Source organism: Megascapheus bottae, chromosome 4 (genome assembly GCF_031878675.1).
Source record: "Megascapheus bottae isolate mThoBot1 chromosome 4, mThoBot2.hap1, whole genome shotgun sequence".
NCBI lineage: Eukaryota > Metazoa > Chordata > Mammalia > Rodentia > Geomyidae > Megascapheus > Megascapheus bottae.
The window spans coordinates 56,482,214-56,501,905 of record NC_143512.1 but is presented as its reverse complement, the minus strand read 5'-3'; the positions used below and the strand labels follow the sequence as shown (position 1 = coordinate 56,501,905).

The 19,692-nt window shown below is 35.3% G+C and overlaps 1 protein-coding gene and 1 pseudogene across 1 annotated transcript in view; both read left to right on the top strand.

The window, feature by feature from the left end:
• Ndufs4 (NADH:ubiquinone oxidoreductase subunit S4) overlaps window positions 1-10,860 on the top strand; it is a 72,141-nt gene extending 61,281 nt beyond the window's left edge. The window contains exon 5 of the mRNA XM_090331946.1: window positions 10,649-10,860. Within this exon, the coding sequence (XP_090188072.1) occupies window positions 10,649-10,752 (104 nt within the window). The 3' untranslated portion in view covers window positions 10,753-10,860. The remainder of the gene's footprint in view (window positions 1-10,648) is intronic.
• A 98-nt stretch (window positions 10,861-10,958) lies between these two features.
• On the top strand, window positions 10,959-13,859 carry LOC150064503 (selenoprotein K-like; annotated as a pseudogene).
• The last annotated feature ends 5,833 nt before the right edge of the window (window positions 13,860-19,692 follow it).

Sequence of the window (19,692 nt, the reverse complement as noted above, 5' to 3'; positions counted from 1 at the left end):
AGTCTGTTGATATATATTCTAGAGTGTGAGTGTGTATGTGTGATACATATGAAATAGGAAAATTTTACCCTGCTTGGAAAGTTGGGTACTTTTTATTCTGGTGTTTGAACTCAGGGCCTCATTGCTCTATTACTTTTGCCCTGGCCTACAGCCCTTTTACTTTTGGTTATTTTTGAGTCCTCAAGCAGCTAGACTGTGATCCTCCTATTGATGCTTCCCATTGTATCTGGCATGCCAGATATGAACCACTGGGTCCTATTTTTTGTTGTTGTTGGCTAATTTGAGGTCTCAGACTTTTTTTGCTTGGATTTGTGAGAACCAGAGGGCCTTGTAACTTGATCTCCTCCTTTCGGATTCCACACTAGGTGGGATTACAGACCTGAGTCACCACATGTGAAGTGCAGTTCCTTACTTGATAAGAATCAAGGATAAGTAGAATTTTATACTTTCATATGATAATGAAACAAAGTTATGAGAAACATATAACATTAAAAATCCTCTGGTAATACAAATTATGTATTAACTAAATAAAGTGTTGTATAGGTTGATCTTTTTTATAAACAAATACCTTTTCCTCTAAAATTAAAAAGTACTTTTCTTCCTTTTGCTGTTGATTGTTCCTACAGAGTTCCTCATAGTCTGTTTTCCTTAACATAATTCTCTTTGTTCCTCAGTTCCTTAGGAAGGCTGGTTCTCTGAAATTGAGGGATGAGAAGGAAGGAAGGACTGAATGGCTTGTCTTCTTTTTCTCCCTTTTTCCATATCATCTACTCTACCAACTCTTCCTAATTCCAACATACAAAGCAAAGAATACAGGAAGATTCTGATGTCTTTTAGGTTTAATGCAGGGTCTTACCCTAATTATTCCCCTTTAAGCTCAACCTCTATTCTGAGGACCTCTTCAAAGATCTTTTTTGGAAAAGAGAGAGAGAAGGAGAGAGAGGGAGGGAGGAAGAGAGGGAGAGAGAGAGAGAGGGAGAGAGAGAAAGAGAGAGAGAGAGAGAGAGGAGAGAGAGAGAGAGAGAGAGAGAGAGAGAGAGAGAGAGAGAGAGAGGAAGAAACATGTAGTGTTTCTTCTGAAATGTAGATGAACCTTACTTCAACTACTAAAAGGTCCATCTTTCTCACCCTACTGGCTTTTGTCTTTCCTTGTGTTTTTGTGAAGGATTAGGTGTGGGGGGAAGCTATATCTTGGAAAGGAGGTAGAAGACATCTGTGGAAAACTTGAATGGTAGATGATTAAAATCTACTACCATTTACATAGTAATAAAAGCCAGAATTTTTTTTCCCACTCCTCTGTTTGATCTAACTTTGTGACTTCTCAAATGTAGCATTTTACCCCCTGTGTTTGTCTCATTGTTGTTAGTTATTTTTAAAAAAACATTGGTATTCTCCAAATAAAAGGTTTCTCTTCAGGATAAGGACAGAAGCTGTACAAAAGCTTGTGTATTCAGCAGGTTTACAGGAGAGGAAAATCCACCTCTGAAGTAGTAGAAAGTAGAAGCCAAGAAGAAAATGGTGCTAAGGATCCTGAGAAATGGCAGCTGAAAGAGGCAGTTTAGGACTTAGCCTTCTCCTAGAAGTGGAGACTTTCAGTAGCATCTGTGCTATCTACCTTACCTCTTATGAGAATGTCAGTTTGGGAAACAAAAGTAAGAATCTTGAGTCTCCTAACATATACAAAATATCAATGAAAATTTATTTTTAAAGCAAGATGAGTTTTAGGTGAATAGAAAATGGAGATAAAAATTGGTCCTCTTCTTGGGGAATGTTAGTTAAATCAGAACAGTAGGATACCTGACAAGAGTTTTTATATGTATAACTTTAAAAGAGTTGCAGAAAATGGAGGTGTAGCTCAATTTGAGGAGTGCCAACCCTGAGCAGTAAAAGCTAATAAGCAAGAATAGGAAGCCTTGGGAACAAGCCCCTTTAATGGCACAAATTGTTGCCAAACAGCCAAAAGATAAGCCAATAATCAGATAATGCAGAAGAGAAAAAGTATGGTAGAGGTATTAAAATAAAATCTTTTATTTTCTTGTCAATTCTTTTTCCTTTTGAAATGTGATGCCACTATATTATAATCTAGAATTGCTGGGCTTAAGTGATTTTCTTACCTCAGCCCTTCCATGTGTGTTCCTCCTAGCACACACTAAAGGTGTTGGCCTCTTCCCTTTTTGATAGGAAAATACTCTTAAAGGTTATTTATGATGAAATTAGTACACCAATTTCCTTGGTTATTTACATAGGTGAGACAAAAGTGCTCATTTGTCAAACTTTCCTAAGTTTGCATTACTGAATCTTTTCATAATGAATCTCAGATTGTACTTTTCTTGAAGTTAAGAGGACAAACCAAGATCTTGCTACCAGATTTCTTCTGCAATACCTATTAATTTGAGTATATCCTTCCTTTTTAAGAAACCCAAATTAACCTAAGGTTACCTATAAAGCTGAGGAATTCTGTAAGGCAAGTGCAGTCTCACTTGTCCTGAATTTGTGTTAGTTCCATAAAGTCAACCTTAGTTCCTTAAAAGTATTTGTTCCTTTCTTCAAATGAGCATCATTCTCAAACATGTTCTAGATAAGCCCTTGGTGCCATAATCAACACAAACTTAAGCAAATACTTTGCCACAAAAATACCAAGAGTTAATATGACAGTTTTCCAAATTCCAGAGAAGGAACACAAATATTTGTTTGCAAAGCAGACTCCTTAACTAAGAGGAAGAAAAAAAAATGCTTTCTAATATGTTCACCAAAAAAAGACAATACAGCTGTATCTGTTATTCTAAACATAAAACTACAGTTATCCTTCATCAGTTAATTTATGTGCCTTTGTGCTGAGTTTGAGCTTTAGCACCACAAAAATAAATCAGAAGTTGCCAGAGGTGGGTATTAGGCTAAGTATCATAGCTAAATAAGAAATGATAGTCATAATAAAACTTAGAAACACAGAGGATAATGTAATAGTAAAAGCTCACATATAACTTGATGAAAAACTTAAACTCAGTAGAAAGCTTTTAAAATTATTGTGATAAATCAGGACTTTTGCATCCTAGGCAGCTTAGATATAAGAATTACTTTTATTATTATATAGTAAATTAAAGAAATAGAGCAAACTTTATAAGACATGTAATAGGTTTTTAACATTTGCACATAGTAATGCAAAAATGTAACTCAAAGAAAATATAATTTCTTCCCAAGTCTTTTATAATGTTCTGAATCCACTCATTTAATCTTTTACAGTTATTTTTCTATTTCTGGTACAGGTATTCTACTTTAGGACATTAAAAGTTCCCTTTGTCCAGCAATAAGCAGATCATATCTGTTACCTTGTTTACAAAGTTATTTCACTGTCTTCTGTGTGGAATTATAATCTCTATACCACTGTTACTTCTGGTAGGGTGTAATTCAAGTAGATAATTGTTTTTTAATCAAAGTTACTTTTGATTCCATAGAAAAACCAGGATAATGAAAAACTTATATAGTAAGCATTTTAGTTGACTAGTAGAAATCATCAATGCATATAACATTACTTACTTTCTGTCCAGGTTCTCCTAGTGGCAAAAATTGAACATGTTTATTAATCAACTCAAAGGAATAGTTATCTATAGCATCTAAAAGTGAAAAAATAAGATTATATAAGCTTAAAATTGTATTTAGTAATTACTGTGAGTAAAGGTCTCTTGGCCATCAATAAGTTCCTGACTGGGGCCACTGTAACAAAGGACAGATTAAAGAAAAAGCACAAAAATTGAATCAGTATGAATTGTATGTGACAATGAAGCTTTGACTGAAATAGGAACGCTATGTGTTTTATGCTAAATTTGATGAAGTGGTGTATAGTTGTGCAAAAGTGTGGTTGTATGGGGGCGAGTAGTGTGAGCTAATTGTACATAAGCTAGGGGAATTTAGCCAGCTTATTCTCTGTATCTTTCTGTGATATTCCTTTTTATGCATATAAGATACACAGGAACCGTATGATCTCTTTCCAAAAAAGGATAGAAAACCTTTTATGACCTACTTCAGAGAACAAAGGCTGTAGTGGCCTTTTTTCTCTTCGGTTTCCATAAATGCCAAGGTGCCATATTTTGTCATAGATACTGAATCTAATAATATTTGTTGGTTCAGTATTCTGCTTTTCTTACAAATTATCTAGGTATTTAAATATCTAGTAATATCTAACTTAGTAAACGAGTAGTCTTGAAAATTAAGTTTTTAAGGCAATGTACTACAGAATATAATCTGCTAAAATAAAATTGCCAGAATAGTTGATCAGTTTAGTTACAATTTTTCATGAACATAAACATTAAACAGAAGTAATACTAACCTTTAGTAAGCTTGAAGAACGCAAGTAAAATAAAAACCAGTGCTTCTATTTAACACTAATATGTCAGAGAAAGCATAGCTGGTTTTTTATTAAACCAAAAGTTTTAAATTAATGACTACCTACATTATACAAAAATGAATTCTTAAAATGCTTTTCTAAGTTCTTTAAAGGTACTTTTAAAATCTAGAAATTCAGCTTTCTTGGGGGCGGAGTGTGGCCTAGCGATAGAGTGCTTGCCTAGCATGCTGGAAGACCCAGATGTGAGTCCTCAGTACCACATACATAATAAAAGCCTATTGTGATACTGTGGCTCAAGTGGCAGAGCTTTAGCCTTGAGAAAGCCCAAGGATAGTGCTCTGGCCTTGACTTCAAGCCCCAAGACTGGCCAAAAAATAAAAAAGGAATTCAATTTTCTTGTTTTCTGAGAATATTAGTATTATTCAATTTACATAGTAGCCTTTTCTTTCATATCAACCTATTAGAACAGACTTCTTTTTTGTTGTTTTTCTTTTTTTGTGGGACCTGTGGCTTGAACTGGGCCTGGGCACTGTCTAACAGTCTCAGGTCCTTTTGTGCTCAGCCTGGCTCTGAACCTTGATCCTCAGATCTCAGCCTCCTGGGCCTGACTTCTGTTTTTTTAATAATTGAATTTTATTGTTAGGATGATGGATAGAGGGACTACAATTACATTCATCAGGTAGTGGGTGCATTACTTCTTGAACTATGATACCCCTTCCATATTTTTCTCCAATTTCCCTCCCCCACCCCCTCCCCATCATGTTTTTCCCCTTCCCTTCCCTATTTCAAATAAACTTATATACAATATACCAGGTACCAAAGTCTGATACAGTAACGACATGAGATAAACCATAGGAGTAAGGAAAAAAGTGAGGGAAAAAAAATAACTTCACAGTACATTTAGAACAACAATCACAAAGATAAACCATTTGTTTCCATATCCTAGAGTTCATTTCGCTTAGCCTCATCCTATATGGCCATATGTACATAGCTTTTGAGCTATTGTGGTCTGCTAGGAGAATCCCCAATGTGTACTTATTATTGCAAATGAGGGAATCCATGGAACCTATGAACAGACTTCTTTGAAAAGACTTTATAATTTATTAATGCTGTCTGGAGATAGAAAAATGCTAACCTTTGCACACAATGAGAAGTAAAGGCTTTTCTGAATTATAGACATGTTGGTGATATACAGTCACAGAGTTTATAACTTCAATTCTAAAACTTCAGCCATCGGTTAATAAACACAGAATTATAAAACTTAATTTATTCTTGGCTAAAAACTATGACTTTTCAATGAGTTCAAACTTAATGATTTGAACTCAAAATACAAAGGACTTATAAACCAGTCTCTTGTTCTCATGAAATAGAGAATAAGACCCCTATAAACTTCTATGCTGTTTACTAGGCTCCTCAGTGGTCAGATTATATGACTAATTCTCAAGTACAGAATTAAAATTAGAAAAAACAGAATCAGCAACATTCTCTGGATGTTTTGGATTTACTTCTTGCAGCTAGAAAAGATGTGTTTGAGCTTAAGTGTAGATGTACTCATCTTTGGTAGAAACGTTTGCTTGTCTTTGATTGTGATTATTGGATATCCCATGAAGACTTCCAAAACTGTCAGGAGAAAATGTCCAGAAAAAATACAGTCATGACTTACTTATAAAATGAATATGTTTTGAAGAATTTACTTTGCTCATGTAACATAAAGGAGCTAAGTAGATGTTTTAAATAGTTCAAAACATTAGCCTAGACAACACAAATGTGTACAAAGTAAAGGGATGTTGAAATAAATTACTAATAGATTTTACCAGGAGTGTAGGGCAAGAGTTAATTAACTTACAATTTAATAGGATAGAATTAATGTATCTGCCAGGTATAGTCATTCACCTTTTCATGACAATTCATGATCTATAAAGTCACTAGGAACACAGTTACTTCGAGGAAAATGCCAAGCTGGATTCCTTCAAACCTCTAGTCTTTCTTCAACTGAACAACAGTGCTTGTTTTATATACTTTCATGTAAAGACAGCCTACTTATATATACTGCCTTGTCACATTAGTCTTCTAATACTTGTAAACGATGAAATCAAGAAGCAAACAAAACAAATATATACCTCTAAATAGACCTTGAAAAGTGCGCTTGTTTACGGTGTGAGAGCTGCAGCAACAAGGCAAAGCATTACCTTGCTTGACCTCAGCTAGAAATGTGGGTGTTGGGCAACTCAATCGTTTCCATTCTGTACATGTCATAAATAACCACAGAAATATCATGGGTATTAATTTGGGGGTTATAAATAAATTTTAATGAGTAAATTCACAAGTGAGGATTTATAAATACCTACAATTTATTTTTTTAATTTTTTATTTTTTATTTTTATTTTTTATTGTCAGGATAATGTATAGAGGGATTACAGTTACATTCCCCAGGTAGTAGCTACATTACTTCTCACACATTGATACCCCCTCTCATGTTTTTGTCCCCATTTTTCTCTCCCCATCCCTCCAATCATCTTGTTTTCCCCCCTTCCCTTCCCTATTTCAAATAAATAAACATATATACAATAGAACAGAAAATATGAGATTAATCAAAGGGAAAAAAAGAGAAGAGAAATAACATAGTACATTAAGAACAACAATCACACAAGATAAAGCTCTTGTTTCCATATCCTAGAAATCCTTTCATTTAGTCTCGTCCTATATGAGACCTAGGTTTTGAACTATTGTAATCATCTGCTAGGAGAGTCCGAGATGTGTACTAATTATTACAAATGAGGGAAACCATGGAGCCTATTCCTTTGGGTCTGGCTTACTTCACTTAATATGATTTTTTCCAAGCCTTTCCATTTCCTTATGAATGGGGTGATGTCATTCTTTCTAATGGCAGCATAGAATTCCATTGTGTATAAGTACCACATCTTCTTGATCCATTCATCTAGTGAGGGGCATCTGGGTTTGTTCCATATCTTCGCTATAATATCTACAATTTATAAAGATTTTCCCCCCTAGCTCTCTTGTCCTAGATTGTAGAAGGACAGAGGGCAGAAAAAAGGAGGAGGAAAGAAATTGGGTTATTTCTTGGATCTCCTGTTAGAACTCTGAAATAATTTTTCTATAGTGGTAGAAATTATACATAGTAGCTTAGTTTCTTGTATAATTTGGGTAATATAGAATTCAGGGAATCCCTATGTGTAGTTTACACTCCAAGGAATAGTTCAAAATCTCTGGGAGTGACTTTTGATTGTGTGTAATTTGTTACCCATAGGGGGCAAAATATATTCTGACAACTTAAAAGCTACAATAATTAATTAATATCCTAATTTGTTTTGCTACAGATTCTGAATAGTGTGGTTCCAGTTACTGCCTTGTATAAAGTAATATTGTATGAAAAGATATTATTTGAAGAGATACATTATTATTTGAAAAGATAAAATTTAAACGATCTATTGAGAATCACATCCAATGTGTTTGAGGTGTTTTTTAAGGTTTCATAGCTATAGCAGGTGTAGATACTTAAGCTAATGACTATATCAAGTGTTCCATGTTTCCACCTTACTTGCTTATTGAAATCATAAGTCATTTTCATGGGATAGAACTGTTCTGTCAACATTTCAAAACTCTTATTATACATATTCCATGATATTTTCTGAAAGAAAAAAAAATGCCTGAATTCTTAACTTTCTCTCCTTCAACCCTCATACTAAGCAGTTTCAAAGCTGAAGGGCTTTTATTGCAAAATTCTTGAAAAGGCTGTTATTTTTTTCTTTCCTGCCATTAAATTATAATTTAGGGTTATGGTTTATTTTCAGCTCAGTATTACATCAGTACATAACCCGGTGAAGAATTAAACTACCAACAATCTTTAGCTTCCCAAAACTTTGCTATTCTTATTCTATGTGATGATTAGCAGTCATTTTCATTTATGCCTGTTTGTGTCACATTGTGTGATATTTACTGTTCTAGAACAAATTATTAAACTGTGTACATCCAAACTGAAGTCAGGATTTGTGATTGTATCATTAGAGGAGAAAGACCTTTCTCAAGAACCGAACTGAGCTTACTAGAAACAGTACGAGAACTGATGCATGCCCCCCCCCTGTATTTCTTTACTACTAATCCATAAATGAAATCATTCCATAAATAAAAATTAATGAGACTTTCTTTCCTGTCTCATACAAGAAGTTATAGATTACTTGCTGTGGTCTGATTTTGTTTGGGGTTCATTTTTGGTATTTGAAAGATTACCCGGAAGAAAATCATAGGGAATAGAATATTCCAGATACAGTACAGAGATCTGTAAAACAAACTGACATAATTCTTGGAGGAAAAGAAGCAGGCATTGAATATTACAGATCACATATTAAGTTTGCTAAAAGAATTTACCAGATGCACTTCTCTAACACTAGAGCTTAAAGTTCAAAATATTTTTGTGAAAGCATTCCAATGTGTGAAACAGCAAAGCGAGTCAGCTTCTTGTCATTTAGGTGCGAGTGGTTGGATTTGTGGCTAATCCGTGCCATATGGCTACTCTCCACAGTGGGAAATGATGGCAGGCCTAGGAGCATTACCCCATCTCTGGGGCAGCTGCCTTGGACTTAGTTGCTTTGATCTTCTGTTGCACAGCTGGAAAGAACACGGGCCAGTTTTGAGTATCCTTGTAAGACAACATATGGGACCATTGTCGTAGACTACACACACACACACACACGCATGCACGCACGTACGCACCTATCTCTTAAGACTTTATTTCGAAACACAAGTTTGGGTTCCTTCTTTAAAAAAGAAGAAGAAGAATATTGGAATTGAAAAGTGTATTCTTACATAAAAATGTAGTCATTTTGCACAATTTCATTCCTACATTTTTATACTCTCTATTTCTTGCTAAATATATTTTCCTGTTTAGGATCAAATTTCAAATGGGAAATAAAAAAATGATTAATGTAACTTGCCTATCATTAAATATATGTTTGATGTCTTTTCACATGTCCTTATTCTTTATTTTGTCCTTTTAGCTAAAGTTTACTGGTAGTTCGGTAACTTGTATATTCATGTATAGTAAGACTAGTAAATATGTCCCTCCAGGCACTGTTCAGCAGTGAGAATGCAAGATTAACTTGAAGGATTAAAGGTTATGATTTTCCTTTTTTGAAAAGTTGCAATAGTATGTTTTGGTGGTTTGAGTTTCGTAGGTTTTACTTCTGTAACAAAATATAATTCCGACTGAGGAACTGTTGATACATAGGCTTCATGGCAGCAAGTACTATACTCAGAAAGAGACACTAAAATTTTTTAGACATTACAAGATCTAAAGCTCACTTACTTTAACAATATAAAGCTCAGCTTGGATATTTTATACAGGATTACCGTGTTTCAATATGAATTAAGTATGTGACAGATTATACTACTCGCAAAGTAGGTATTCAGAAGATTAAGTTTCAGGTATTGTTTCAGGAAGGGTCACTTAATACATTTTCAAGAAAGAAGATGTTGATTTGGTTGTTACCTTTATCTTGGGAGAACTGAAGAACAGGACATAAACCAGAAGCTAGACATATATAAATCCAATTTTTGAAATTATAAAATACTGAAAAGGCTTTAGCGAGAAGATTAAAAACTCTCAGGAAAAAAAGGGGGGGGGACAGTTTTAACCAGTGGCTCAGAATTTTCTGTGCATAAAAATCTCCTTGAGAGTTTAAGTGAAGCTTCTACACTTAAAGCAAACTTTTAAGATTAGCCTAGTTGGCTACTAGAGATTCTGATCACATAGTGGGCTTTTGGTCAAGTGTAAGATTTTGCAGTTACCGAGTTCTTGTGATTCTACCTAGATGGTTGCTGAAGCAACTATTGAACCTTTTGGGAATTTAGTCAGCAAAGAGGTTGAAGGTGGTAATCTCTCATGACTGAGTCCAGCTGTGGTCTGTGTTTTTTCTTTCTGATTTCAAATGAGTTCCAAGCTATTTGTAAAGACAGCAGATTTTAGAAAAACAGTGAGATATATTTTTTTCATTGTAGTTTTTTAAGACCTCACTTGTTAAAGAATAGTGAATTTGTTTTAGCATTAACTCGATACTATGATAAATCATCTTAAGGCAATAGATTCATGTCACACAGGGTTATAAGGGTACAAATTACTAAGTATTTATATTTCAGATGTGGTAACAATCACTTCTACTGATAAATGGACATTAAATTGTAAAAGTTAGCCTCTTAATTACTGTGTTTTTCAAGTATCCTCATTAATTGTTTCTACTGGTTCTGTTTTTGTTTGTTCATTTGTTTTTGGCTTTTCTTTTCCCTATTTAGGATGGAGCTATGAGGTGGAAGAGAAGAAGGTTCCAAAACCCAAGTCCAAGTCTTATGGTGCAAACTTTTCTTGGGACAAAAGAACCAGAGTGTCCACAAAATAGGTTGGCACTATTATCTTAGCTTGACTGTGAATAAAGTCAGCTGTGTAGTATTTATAGTCCATGTATAATAAATCTCAATCTCCTAATAAATTTGACCTTCAAACCCTGGATACATTGTACAGTTTCTGTTTTAAATGTTTTTTTGATGTCTGATACTGAACATGTTAAAATTTCCTATATAGAGAGAAGATTTGAGGTGATCATACTTCTAGGAACTCTTGGCACTTAGAATCTGTTAAAGGAAAGGCTTTAAATCAGCTGCAGCCTTGATGTTTGATGCTTGCTTTTTACAACCATCCTTAACTTACAAATATTTATAAGGCCAGGAGTGTGGCCTACTGGTAGAGTGCTCGCCTAGCACCAAAAAAATAAAAATAAAAATAAAAAATCAAGGGTTATCAAACAGGTCCTAAATTCAATCCATGGCACCCATGTCTGTCTGCAAAAAAATCATACCACTAATTATCATGAGTTACTTAAGACAGATAATTTCTATTGTTAATCTGTCCTTTGAGCTTTCAAAAGTTACATTGTTTACAGTTGGATTTTTCAAAATCCAACATGTATCTCAAGAAAATGTACCAGAGTACAAATGTGTATACAATTTTGGTTTTGGGAGTGCATTGACAGTCCTTTTCAAAATGTTAAATACCTGCTTTATGTAATTCTATTAGCCCAAGAGCAAAAAGTTATATGCAGAAATCAATAACAAAGATTTACTATAGAATTCTTTCTAAGAGTTTATAAATTGAGATGATTTAAATGTCTATTAAAAGAGGGACAAATATACAGAGCTGTATATAGCTGTTTAAAACAACAGGATATAAATGAGCCTTTTGGAATGATATGAAAGGTATATTGTTAAGTGCAAAAAATAAAAAATAGATGGATGTCAGAATGATGTAGAGCAGCAAATGCTTCCATGTCTACTTCCAGAATATTTCTAAAGATACAAAAGAAACTCTTGAGTAGGGATTTTAATGTTTACTAATTGTCATGGTAAAGTAGTATGTCTTTCATGTTTATTTTAACTTCTAGTATGTTGCTTGATTGTATCATTTTACAAGTGAATTGTATGATTACATATATGAGAAAGACACTAGAATTCATGAATTGACTATCTTAAGCTTTGCTCGAAAAAAATACACATTTTAATTGCCTATTTGAAAAAGTGTACATTTTTGCTATTAGGGTATTCTAAATGAATAAACTTGAGGAATTAGCTGTGAAGAAGTTAATAATTAACATTATAAAATATATGAATACATAGAAATTAAACAAGATTTTCCTGACTGACTGACCAATGGGTAAAAGAAGGAATTAAAAAGTCAAGAAAGCTGAGCACAGTGGCTTATGCTTGTGGCTGAGATCTGAGGATTGCGGTTCAAAGCCAGATGGGTCAAGAAAGACCCAGAGACTCTTATCTCCAATTAATCACTAGAAAATGGGAAGTGGGGCTGTAGCTCCAAAGATAGGGTGGTAGTCTTGAGCTGAAGAGCAGGCCCAGGCCCACAAAACCCCATGACTCACAAAAACAAATGAATAAAATAAAAAAATAAAAAGACAAAAAATATTTTGAGGTTTATCTTGTGTGATTTTTATTCTTAATGTACTATGTTATTTCTCCTTTTTTTTGCCCTATGGTTAATCTCATATTACTACTGTACCTGACTTTGTTACCTGGTATATTACATATATGTTTATTTGTTTATTTGAAGAAGGGAAGGCAAGGGGGGAAAACAAGATGATTGGGGGGAGGAGGAAGGGGAGGGAAACGGGGACAAAAACATGAGAATGGGTACCAATGTGTGAGAAGTAATGCACCTACTACTTGACGAATGCAACTGTAACCCGTCTATATATTAACCGGACAATAAAGTAAAAAAAAATTAAAAATAACACCACAAAAACCACTTCACAAAAATGAAACAATAATCTTTAATTAAAAATACTTTTTGAATATTAAAAAAAATATTTTGAGGAAAAAAATGGTATCCCAACATAGAAAACTTATTCAGCAAAATCTTCTAAGAGGGATTGTTAAAGCAATAAATGCCTATATCAAAAAGTGAGATATGAGAAAGTGAGATAGATCTCAATTGTCTGTAATACCTTTTTCATTCTCAAAGCTAAGCTGTGCCAGAGTGAGAAACAGGCTTCCATCCACTGCATTGGACCTAAACTGTGCCTGAGGGCATCAGATCTAGGCTTTGGGGTATCTTCGACTCAAGTTCCAGATGTTTGGAATTTTCACAAAATTCTGAGTTCAGGAACCTGACTTTACAGCTAAGTATTCTGAGCATTTATACCTTCAACCCCAGTGCCACTGTAGCTGTCTGAAAGGTCAGGCCCAACATCAAGAGTGTTCCCTTAACTATGACTAAGGCCTATGAGGAGGACAAACAAAGAAAGCTCTCCAAACTGCTTGGTCTTTTTTAGTCACTTGGAAGCAGGAAAGCAGGAACAAGATGGTTTACATCTCGAATGGGCAAGTGCTGGACAGCCAGAGTCAATCCCTGTGGAGATTATCTTTTATAACACATTTCTTCTAGGGAATAGCCGAATCTGCCGTTTTGTTTTTCAAAACTGCTACAGCAAGATGTGAAGAAAGGAAGAGGCTATGAAGCTCAAGTGCTTCCAGATAGGACGATGGAAGAGGGCCACCAGGAAATGGGCCCAAAGAATAGGCCAAATCAGTCACCTTTATGGCCCCAGTCCCCTCCAGTGACTGGTGGATGAGGGAGGTAAATGTCTGCTCTGAGAAGCAGACAACTTGATATGAACATTTATAGAAGGAAAGGATCAAGAATGGAGGTCTGACCATGTTGGATAATAAGATGAGTGATGTGTATGTCTAAACAGGATTGCACAGTGTCCTCACAGGTGAATAAGGTCAGAATTCCCTCAGGGATCTAGCCTGACTGATAGCAATTCTATAGGTACACATGTTTGTTTCTTACTTTTTGTATAGTTATAGTGTTAATATAGTTTTAATAAGTAAATATTTTAGGTTGCAAAATTTGACTCTGAACCTTGATACATAATAAATCTAAAACCTCTTAGCCAGAAGAAAATAAAGGTTTACTGTACTATATTAAAGAACTGTTAGTGTCACCATTTTTTGAATTTCTCAAATGCTGTTCATTGTTCATTTGTTTTCATGTATAAATAAATGACACTGTAATTTGGTAGTATGCATACAAAAATAAAATGCTTGCTCTAGTTATCTATAGGCACTATAGCTCCTGGGCCACAGGGGCCCAGTCATTCGTGACATGGATCACAATTGAAGAAGCTTCACAGAACTAACTGCTACACACATGTGGAACCACTACTCCCTTCCCAGCTGATGTACTTGGGCCCACCTGCAGGTGAATTTTTTCCATCTTAATGGAACATAAAATCCATTAAAGGGCCGGGAGCGTGGCCTACTGTTAGAGTGTTTGTCTAGGATGCTCAAAGCCCTGGGTTCAATTCCTTGGTATCACATACACAGAAAAAAAAGCTGGAAGTGTTGCTGTGGCTCAAAGAGGTGGAGCTCTAGCCTTGAGGAAGCTGAAGTGTAGTACGCGGGCCCTGAGTTTAAGCCCTAGGACTGGCACAAAAAAAAATCATTAAAAAGCAAAGAAATGCCAAAGAAACTTTTGCTTCGTGTGTGTGTGTGTGTGTGTGTGTGTGTGTGTGTGTGTGTGCAAGAAAGGCGCTAACAATGAACCACAACCCCAATCTTTTCTGCACTCATTATTTTTTAGATCTACCTATTTTAGGTTTCTCATAGGATAACAGGAGTGAAGTGTTCTGATTCTTTCTACTGAGATCGAGTGTATGGATTTTTCTCTGCGGGATGGCATGGAGCCTCAGTCCTCCCAGTTTCAGACTCCCACACTGAAATGACCATCAGTTGGCTGAGGAGTCTTGTGACTGGTTCTGCCTGGTCTCAACCTTGAAATGTGATCCTCCTGATCTCAGCCTCCCAAGTGGCTAGGATTACCCGTGTAAGTCACTGGAACCCCAAGGAACAGTAAGTCTAAAGATTTTAACAATTTCCTGGAAGGGAACGTTAAGGATCTTAAGAAAGTTGAATGATACAAGAGAACACAAATACATGATGAAATCAGGAAAGCAGTTCATGATCTGAAGGAGAAATTCAACAGATTGCTATCATTAAAGAACAATGTTGAAGCTGAAGAAGCCAGTGAAAAAATACAGTTTAATGCTTTAATAGGCAAAGTCAACTGCTGAAAAATTCCAAGTATTAGGAGACATATCAAGGTAAATGAAGCTCAAATTCTTCCAATATATTCAACCCCCAAGAGTTCCTTGATATGGAATATTATAAATGAAACAATCTTTAAAAGTAAAAAATATAAAATACATGGTTAAAGCAACAAGAGAAAAACACGTCACATATAAGAGAATTGCTTACCATTAAGCCTATCAGATTTCTCAACCAGAAACCTAATAGTGTGTTAACAATATGTTCAAAGAAAAATCATCTAAACAATAAATATAACAAGCAAAACTATTTTTAAGAAATTGAGAAAGTCTCAGACAAAAGCTGAGAGAAATTTATTATTGATAGACCTGCATTATAGGTAATCCTTATAGAAGTTCTAGTGTAAGTAAAAGGGCAATAATTATTGTCATGAATACATATGAAAGCATAAAGCTGAGAAATATTTTAATAGAGTGGTGTATAGAGCTATAACTACTACAAAGGTTGGAAGTCAAAATGCTGAAGAGAGAAGGAAATGGAAGAAGTGGAAGGTGGAAAGAATGAAAAAGGAATTTTAAAGCTAGCAGAAAGCCAGGCACTGGTAGCTTATGACTATGACTATAATCCAAGATACTTGGAAGACCGATATCTGAGGTTTTCAGCTCAGAGCCACCCCGGGCAGACAAATCTATAATACACACACACCCCAAAATGGCAGTAACAATTTCTTACCCATCAATAACAACCTTAAATGTTAATGGTTAAATACTTCAGTTAAAAGACAGAGTAATTCTATAAACAAACAACATAAACAAAATTCAACTTACATGACTATAAAAGACCTTTATAAGTCTTAAAGAGTCACTCTGGTCAAAAGTAAAATGTACAAGAACTCCCATGCAAATGGCAACTGAAAAGTAGAGCCCATGGTAAAACTCAGAGACAAAGGTCATTACTTAGTAGTCAAAGAATCAGATCTCAAGAGGACATAACCACTAAAAATATGTACATGTACAATTACTGTTTTGAGTATTTGAATATAGAAAACAAATATTAATGAGCTGCAGGAGAGATAAATAGGATAAATAGTATAGAGCTCAGTATCTTTTTAATAGAGGATAATTCAGTCAGAAAATTAATAAGGAATGGCTATAACTTAAATTGCAAAACCAAAAGGAATGAACAGACACACAAAGAAATACAATATTGTTAGGGGCCAGAAGTGTGGCCTAGCATGCATGAAGCCCTGGGTTGGATTCTTCAGTACCACATATACCGAAAAAGCTGAAAGTAGTGCTGTGGCTCAAGCATAGAGGGTGAGCCTTGAGGGAAGCCCAAGGACAGTTCTCAGCCTTGAGTCCAAGTCCCAGGACTGGCAAAAAAAAAATTTATTTTAAGGTTTGGTACAGATAACTTATTTCATAAGTCAGGTAATGAGTATAATTCTCTCTGGACAATGACACCCCTTTTTTCACTTTCCCCCAGTTTTCCCCACCTGTACTTGCCCACAAGTTACATAGTTCATTTTCCACATAGTATATAGTACATTTGTGTACTCCTACTCTCTGCATTCCTGTACCTCCCTTTTGCCCCTGCCTTAAAATGACAATGAAAATTAAAAACAAACAGGACCACTACCACCACCAACAAAAAACCATGTTTCCATTTCCTGGAATTCTTTTCAATAAATAGTAAATTAAATGTTTAGCGGAATTATATCTTTGGGTTCCTCCTCTAACAGTATCCTCCAGTAGTCTGACTGTTCATGGATGAATGCCTAGAGTTCTGTATGTTATCATGTTTACTTATGTTTTAGATCTAGCTATCACATATGAGAGAAAACATTTGTCTCTCTGAGCTTACCTCACTTAACATGATTTGTTCTAGATCCATCCATTTCCCTGCAAATGGCATAACCTTATTCTAAAAGATGAATAAAATTCCATTGTGTATCTGTACTACATTTTTTTGATCCACTAATCTATTTTAGGGCCTCTGTGCTGTTTACATAACTTGACTATTGTGAATGGTGCAGCAGAGAACACGGATGTGCCAGTGTCTTTACCATATCCCAACTTTTAATATTCTGGGTAGATGCTGAAGAGTGATATGGCAGAGTCATAGAAAAGTTCTCCAGACCTCCATCCAAAGTGATTGTACTAGTTTACAATCCTATTGACAGTGCTCCCTTTTCCCCTCATTCCTTCCAAAATTTGTTCTAATGCTTATTGTTGACTAACTGGGATAAGATAGAATCTCAAATTGTTTTGATTTGCATTTTTATGGCCAGGAATGTGGAACATTTCATCATGTGTCTATTTGCCCCTCTTTCTTCTGAGAAGTCTCTCTTCAATTCCTTTGCCCATTTAGTTATTGGTTTATTAGTCTGGGGGGATTAATTTCTAGAGCTCCTTATTTATTTTGGATATTAGGCCTTTCTGAGATATACTGCTGGTATCTTCCAGTCTGATAGATGTATTTTAGCTTAGTAACTAGGCCCTTTGCTATGCCTAAACTTTTCATTTTTATGTAATTCCATCTGATAAATCTCTCCCCCAGTTACTGTGGCCTCAGGACTTCCAAAAAGTTCCTATGCCTGTAAGTTCTAATGCTTCTTCTACTCCACATTAAAATACTTTCAAAGTTTCAGGTCTGGCACTGAGGTTTTGATCCACTTTGAGCTGATACTTGTGCATGGTAACAAAGTTTTCTATATACTCATGTCTAGTTGCCCAATTACCAATTGTTGAAGAGGCTATCATTTTTCACCATGTATGTTTGGCTCCCTTGTCAAATACCAGAGAACTCTATGTACATCTAGCTTCATTTCTGGGCCTTCTGGTGTTTTCCATTGCTCTTTAGACCTGTTTGTTTGTTTGTTTTTTGCCAATGTCAGCTGTTTTTGTCAGTGTGGAGCTTGAACTTATGGCATAGACATGTCCCTAGCCTTTCTGTTCAAGGCTAGCATTCTACCACTTTGAGCCATAGTTCCACTCCAGTTTTTCAGCTTTTGAGTGGTTAATTGGAGATGAGAGTCTAATGAGGACTTTTCTACCTGGACTGGCCTTGAACTGTGATCCTCATTCTCAGCGTCCTGAGTAGCTAGGAATACAGGTGTGAGTCACTGGTACCCAGTGACATAGAACTTTTTAACCAGTAGCAGAAATAAACTTACGGAACAGATGAAACTAGTACTTTGTATAAATTACTTGAATGAATTGATTATTTAGTTGGTAATATATTGTTACAAGTTACACACAGAATCTAAAATTCAGATTTTTCATTCTCATAATCATTTGTACCATAACCACAATGGTGTGTGTAGAGCAAAGCAAAGTGAAGAAATATTGGAAGAAGTATTACTCAAAATTGACATCTGCAAATACCAGAGAATAAGATACTTTAGTTTTCCATAATTTCATAAAAATAAAACCAAATGAAATTCTTTACATACTTCATTTGATGAAGCATTTGTTGTTTGGTGTGATTTGGTTTTCTGTTTATATTCTATGCATGGGAAGATGCGTTTATTCTAGTGACCATCTGATGGACAGAAAAGCAAAAAAGGTCTTTTTTGTGAGGTTATGGAAAAACTACATTCACTTCCTGAGCATTTCTATTGAGAATGCTAAATGACACAATGACTATCCTCCAGCTTTCTGTCCAGGTTTTTCTCTCCTGACACCCCTCCCCCACAAGCTGCATAGTTCACTTTCAGCATCATGTCTAATGAGTATTCCTGCTGCATTAGTTCAGCCTTTATCCCTCCATTTCCATGCCTCCCATTATCCTCCCCCAAACAGATAAACTAACATCCTAGACAAGAGTTACAGAAAAAAAACAACAATGGGGGGGGAGCAGAATTAAAAGAAAAATAAAACCTCTCCAACATGTACCACCAGGAAGGAGGAAGAAAAAAATGTATTCAAGCTACTTTGAACACACAATTCAATTTTAGATCCATCATATTGGATAGGGTTAGAAAGTGGGGGAAAATTTTCAGACAAATCTTCCATTGGAGGGGTGGGAATGATGATATGGTGGTTTTATAGAGTAGGGTGGGCAACAAACTTGTGAAATTTAGACTTGTTAATTGTATCTGAACAGTTGCTTGTGTATTGGTATTCTGGTAGAGCTAAGTTGCTCAATAACAAAAGGGAAGTAACAACAAAACTGCATCACCATGCTTCATCCCATCTTGATGGGTAGTATAGCTTAGAGCTTAAATAATCCTCAAAGACCCAAAATGTTAATACCCTGGTTTCTAGATTTGGGATTATTGAGGTGAATATCTGGATCCCAGATCCTCTTCTTCTGCCCAAGAGCTGAGTGGCTTTTTTCTCTGTCATGCTCTGATAGGACATAGAACCTTGCAACAGAGACACCTGACTATGGTTTAAATAAATGCTTCTTATGTATGGGTTTATTCCCTCAAGCATTTTGCTACAGTACAGGAAGTTGACTAACATTTAAAATTGGCATCAGAAAAGCAGATTATTTCTGTGATTCACCTGAAACAAAGTACATAAGCCTCCAAAATTAGTTCACAGGAGAAACAGGAAGATTAGAGAAGCAGGTTGGAAAAGGCCTAGCATCTTGTTAATTAATTCAGCCCTGTTGAGAGATAAAAATGTGAGCAGTAAAGATTACCCTATCATTTTGTATCTGTTACCCTTGCTTACAGTTACTGAGGAATCAAGAAAAGATTGATCCATAACACCTTT